Here is a 5,557-nt window from a genome sequence, read left to right as displayed (position 1 = left end):
CTTGGATGCCAAGGATCTTCCTCCCACGTGGCTCCCACAAATACCTTCGTGGAGTTCAGCCATTATCCTGGTGCACTCGTCGCCGCTTACGCACGTCAAGATAGGGTGCGTAAACCCGTGCCTGAATAATATCCCATCTACTAATGTGTATCTTGCGGCGTTCCTCTTAATCTTCTTACCCTCTTCCGGCTCCACTGGGAGGATTCCGTCCGCTAGGTATCGCCTGTGAGGGGTCATCCATGTGTCGCCCTCCTCTAAAGCACACACCTGTACATCTTTTTCTTCTTCTGGCGAGGTCGCATAAGTACCGATGCAGGGTGCCCTCGCCGTATCTTGACTCAAAGAGCGATGACTCCTTGGTTATCCTCTTGTTGTACTAACATGAAGGACGTCCACCCTGTTGTCTGCAACAAACTTTCGCGGCGTCTTGAGGGTCTCTTGTATTACGGTCCTCTGCCTCCCCCCCTTGCCTGAGCTGGCCAGCTTGGCAAGCAGGTCAGCTCTGGCATTCTTCTCCCTAGGGACATGCATCAGCTCAAACGCAACGAAAGCTCTTTTCAACACCTCGACATACCTCAGGTAGGCGGCCATCTGTGGGTCCTTCACCTGATATTCCCCTGTCACTTGCCCTGTGACCAACTGTGAGTCGCTTTTCGCCAGTAGGCTCTGTGCACCCATTTCTTTAGCCAAAAGCATCCCTGCAATCAACGTTTCATACTCCGCCTGGTTGTTGCTTGCCTTGAAGGCGAAGCGTAAAGCTTGCTTTATCAATACTCCGTTAGGCCCCTCCAAGATTATCCCAGCGCCACTCCCTTGCTGGTTGGAAGATCCATCCACTGAGAGCATCCACTGTGACCCTAACTCCACTTCTTGGGGGTCTCCTCCTGGTGAAAGTTCCGCCACGAAGTCAGCATAGACTTGCCCTTTGATGGACCCCCTGGGTTCATATTGGATATCGAACTCTGACAACTCTACCGCCCAGCGAACCATCCTCCCTGCTACATCTGGCTTCTGAAGTACCTTTTGGATGGAGAGATTTGTCATCACCACCACCGTGAAGCTGTGGAAATAGTGGCGGAGCCTTCGTGCTGAGAATACTACCGCTAGCGCCGCCTTCTCTAGTGACTGGTACCTTAATTCTGGGCCTTGCTCACGAAGTAAATGGGCTTCTGCACCTGGTTTTGTTCTTGGACCAGTAAAGAGCTAATGGCCCACTCAGTCACCGCAAAGTATAAGCGGAGGGGGACGCCTACTTGTGGCTTGCAAAGCACAGGTGGCGTCGCCAAGTACTCCTTCAACTTGAGAAACGCTGCTTCACACTCATTTGTCCATACGAAACGGCTATTCCTTTTGAGGCATTGGAAGTAAGGGTGGCCCTTCTCCCCTCCAGCAGATACGAATCTCGATAATGCTGCCATTCGCCCCGTCAGTTGTTGAACTCCTTTCACTGAGGTTGGGCTCCTCATGGCGATGATGGCTGCACACTTGTCAGGGTTTGCCTCTATCCCCCTCTCTGTGAGCATGAAACCTAAGAACTTTCCCGCCTCCAAGCCAAAAACGCACTTTTCTAGGTTTAACTTGAGGTGATACTTCGATATGGTAGCAAATAACTCTTCCAGATCAGCTATGTGCTGCCCTCCCTCGTGCGAAGTTACCACCATGTCATCTACGTCATCTACGTAGGCCTGTACGTTCCTTCCCCGCATGGGTGCAAGGACCTTGTCCATCAGCCTCTGGTAGGTGGCGCCTGCATTTTTCAAACCAAACGGCATCACCTTATAACAGTAACTGCAGGTTTCCGTCATGAATGCCGTTTTGCTCTCGTCCCTGGGGTGCATCTTGATCTGATTGTAACCTGAGAATGCATCCAAGAAACTCAGCATCTTGCACCCCGAGGCGCTATCCACTAATGCATCGATGTTGGGCAGTGGGTACGAATCCTTGGGGCATGCTTTGTTCAATTCTGTGAAGTCGACACATATCCTCCACTTCCCATTTGCCTTCTTCACTAGAACTACATTGGCTAACCACTCAGGGTATTGTATCTCCCTGATGTGTCCAGCGCTGAGCAGCTTCTGCGTTTCTTCCTTCACGACGAGGCATCGCTCTTCGTTAAACTTCCTCCTTCTTTGAACTTCCTCCTTCTTTGTCTCACAGGGCGAACCTTCGCGTCCCTGGTGAGATGGTGGCACAAAAAGTCTGGGTCAATACCTGGCATGTCCGCCGCAATCCACGCGAAAGCATCTAGGTGGCGCGAGATTACTGCGGCTACCTCCTCTTGTTCACCTGGGCTCAGCAAGCGTCTTAATTTGAACACCTTACCCCCTATTTGTCTTTCTACTATGTTACCTTCTGGTCGGGGTTGCCCATTCTGCACATTCCCTGCAAGAGATTCATTCATGGAGTCCTCTTCCATAGGTGTCACCCCAACGGATGCGTCGGGCATCGCCTCCTCTGGCTCTTTTTCAGCGGGCGAGACATCGTCGTTTCTTCCTTCTGTATATGCATCTTCCATAGGCGTCGCCCATATGGTGGCTTCGACCGGCGTGGACTTCTCGGGCGTCGCCTCTTCCAACGGCTCCAACTCCATTTGCGAATTTGAAATGAGTGGTCGCTCCATCACCATGACCACGCCTCTTTTTGTCTTTAGACTATTTTCATAGCACTTGCGGGCTTCCTCTTGATCCGACTTGATTACGATCACCTTGTCACTAAGATCTGGTAGCTTCATCTTCATGTGGCGCGTGGAGGACACGACCCTTAATCTGTTCAAGGCGGGTCTGCCTAACAAAATGTTGTAAGCTGAGTTGGCGTTGACCACCAAGTACCGGATGCTCTCGGTGCGTGATGCCGCTCCATCAGTGAACGTCGTCCTCAACTCCAAGTAGCCACGTACCTCTACTGGGTTATCTGCAAACCCATATAAACATCCAGTATAGGGTCTCAAAAGGTTGGGGGACAACTATAGCTTATTGAAGGTCGACCAAAACATGACGTCTGCAGAACTGCCTTGGTCGACGAGAACCTTATGTACCTTCCTTCCCGCTGTGACTACTGAAATGACCACTGGGTCATTATCGTGTGGGACGACATCCCGCAGGTCAGCCCTTGTGAAAACGAGGTCTGACTCCCACGAGTCGTCTGGAAATTCCTCTGCAACCGAACTTACTGACCTCACATATTTCTTACGTTGAGAGGCAGTGGGTCCCCCTCCGGAAAAGGCGGCAGCGATGGTGTGCACTTCTCTGTGAGTTGGGATTTCATGCGCTTGACCTTCCTCTGGTGTCGCCGTGACTGTGGTCGTGGTGGACCCAGTGAGATAATCTTTCAAGAAACCATTCTTCACAAGCTCATCCAATTGATAGCCCAGTGCTAAGCAGTTGTTAATGTGGTTTCCAAATGCTTCGTGAAATTCGCACCATGATTCCTTGTGAGGTCACAGTACCTTGTCGGACTTCACCGGTGGCCTCAACTCGTCAGCTATGTTGGGCACAACGATGAGGTCTTTAAGTTCCACCACAAAGTGGTGCCTTAGGGGTCTATTTCCCTCTCTCCTTCCTTCTGATCGACTCCTAAGTTGGGTTCTCCTTGTCTCGTAGGTGCGTCTCCTATCTTGATTCTTTCTTTCTGTAGTGGCTTCGTGGACTCTAGCAGGTTGTGCGCGCATCTGCGCTCTCGGGCGTGCGGGCACAACAGTCGTGCACTTCTCGTATGCCTCGCCCTCAGAGGCAATGTGTTCTACCGCCCGACGCCTTACTTCAGCAAAAGTTTTGGGGCGGCTGCGATTGAGCGACTTGCTGAAAGATCCAGGGCACACCCCCTTCCTAAATGCGTCAACGATCATGGGTTCGTCTGTGGTATCTACCTTCACCACCTGCGCCCCGAAACGGCTTACGTACTCTTTCAGGGTCTCCCCTTGATACTGCTTCACGTCAAATAGGTCGTACGAGACTGGGGCTGGGGCCCTATTGGCTAAATACTGCTCTCTGAATAGCCGCAAAAGACGTGATGTGACCCTCTGGGAGGCTGATGAACCAGTCCATGGCCATCCCAGTCAAGGTGCTCATAAAGAGCTTGCAACTTACGGCATCAAAACCGCCTACCAGCATCATCTGTGTGTGGAATGCAGTGAGGTGTGCCTCAAGATCCTCCATCCCTGTGAATGTTACTTTGGGCCCCGTGAACGTGTTGGGGATTGTTGTCTCTAGGATTGCTTGTGAGAATGGTGTTGAGAATTCTCTGGGTGGGGTGGCAGTCTCAGGTTCATCTACGTCGCGCCACCCACGACGTAACTCCTCATTAGCGCGGTGGAGCTCATCGTTTCTCGCCTGAGATGCTGTGAGATCCGCCTGCATGCGTTCTTGCTCCGCTTTCGATGCTGTCATTGCTTCCTGCAGCCCTTGCATCATGCCCATGAGTTGTTCAATGGTCACTCTTCACTCCTAGCGCGTGCGGGTCTCATGTTCGTGGCTTCTGGAAGCCTTCTTGACTATAGTGCGATTTGAGAACTGGAACTGGGTTGGAAACTGCGACTGGAACTGAAAAACTATGTGATGGGACTGATGTTTTATATCGGCCCCACAATGGGAGCCAAATGTTCCCATCGGTTGACTAGGGTTGTCTTTGCGCGTGGCTTGTCCTCACGAGCTAGGGCACTTTCGTTCTGCTCCGTTTGTGAGTACCTGAAAAGAAGTGAACAAAGGGTCGCCCTCGCGGCCGTTTGCACTCCAACGATCAAGTCAGCTAGCGAGAAACATCAAAGGTGACACACCCCTAGTAGAACACTGTCACTGAATGCTCTGAGGGTGGTCGAATTCTATACTGAATGACTGAAACTGTGTTGCCCTAATCGTCTTGTGCGCACAGTGGGCGCAGCGAAAACAACTAGGTCAAAACGCGTTAAAGCGAGAATTAGGTCAAAACTCAGATCCCCTTTCAAATGCCCCAATGTCCCTTTTTATACATCTCTCGTGTTTAAAACGCGTTAAAGCGCATTGAAAGCGTATAAAAATATTCCTTGGAACGTTCGAATCTTAACTGAATTAGCGCGTACCTTAGCAAACTTTCACTGAAACATTTAATGAGCACGTGCTTTTTGCCACGTGCTCTTCTGACTTGATCGTTATTCTGCGCAGAGGGTCCCTCAGCGCCGTAACCCAACTTAGGGTTATTCCATTGTGTGAGCCCTCTTTCCTCGAAGTGCTTCTAGCGCATGGGGTGACTTCTTGTGTGGCAACTCATGCGCCCCAACCTCTAGTCACTCACCTTGGGAGTGTATCTACCTTTCTCTCGTACAATGCACGTGGTTCTCCCCTGGGCGTGGCCTCCTCATGGGTCGTATCTGTCCCGGGGTTTCCCAGCAGTGGCGTGGGTACTTCACGAGTCAGGTTACCCCCTACTGGTACTAGAACTTATGGCTTTGAAGCCACCTTTCTCTTCTCTTCATTGCTGTTCTGAGCCTCTGGGGCCCGAGACTTCCTCATGGTATTACCCCCCTCCATGGTCTTTCCTGCCCATGGGTATCGGGGGGTAACACCGTCGATGTCTTAACTTAGAC

General features: G+C 51.4%; 1 protein-coding gene across 1 annotated transcript; it reads right to left on the bottom strand.

Annotated features, from left to right (window-relative positions):
* Positions 1 to 360: 360 nt before the first annotated feature.
* LOC137816709 (uncharacterized) lies at positions 361 to 1,044 on the bottom strand. The gene has a single exon (XM_068619984.1). It carries the CDS (start codon positions 1,042 to 1,044, stop codon positions 361 to 363), a length of 684 nt encoding a protein of 227 aa, XP_068476085.1.
* Positions 1,045 to 5,557: the final 4,513 nt, after the last annotated feature.

This window comes from Phaseolus vulgaris, chromosome 10 (genome assembly GCF_000499845.2).
Source record: "Phaseolus vulgaris cultivar G19833 chromosome 10, P. vulgaris v2.0, whole genome shotgun sequence".
NCBI classification, from domain to species: Eukaryota; Viridiplantae; Streptophyta; class Magnoliopsida; order Fabales; family Fabaceae; genus Phaseolus; species Phaseolus vulgaris.
Note: the sequence above shows the minus strand (reverse complement) of the source record. Positions and strands in the feature narration are given on the sequence as shown.

Excerpts from the sequence above, each read along its gene's own strand:
- LOC137816709 (XM_068619984.1), bottom strand. The coding sequence starts at position 1,044 with ATGACAAATCTCTCCATCCAAAAGGTACTTCAGAAGCCAGATGTAGCA.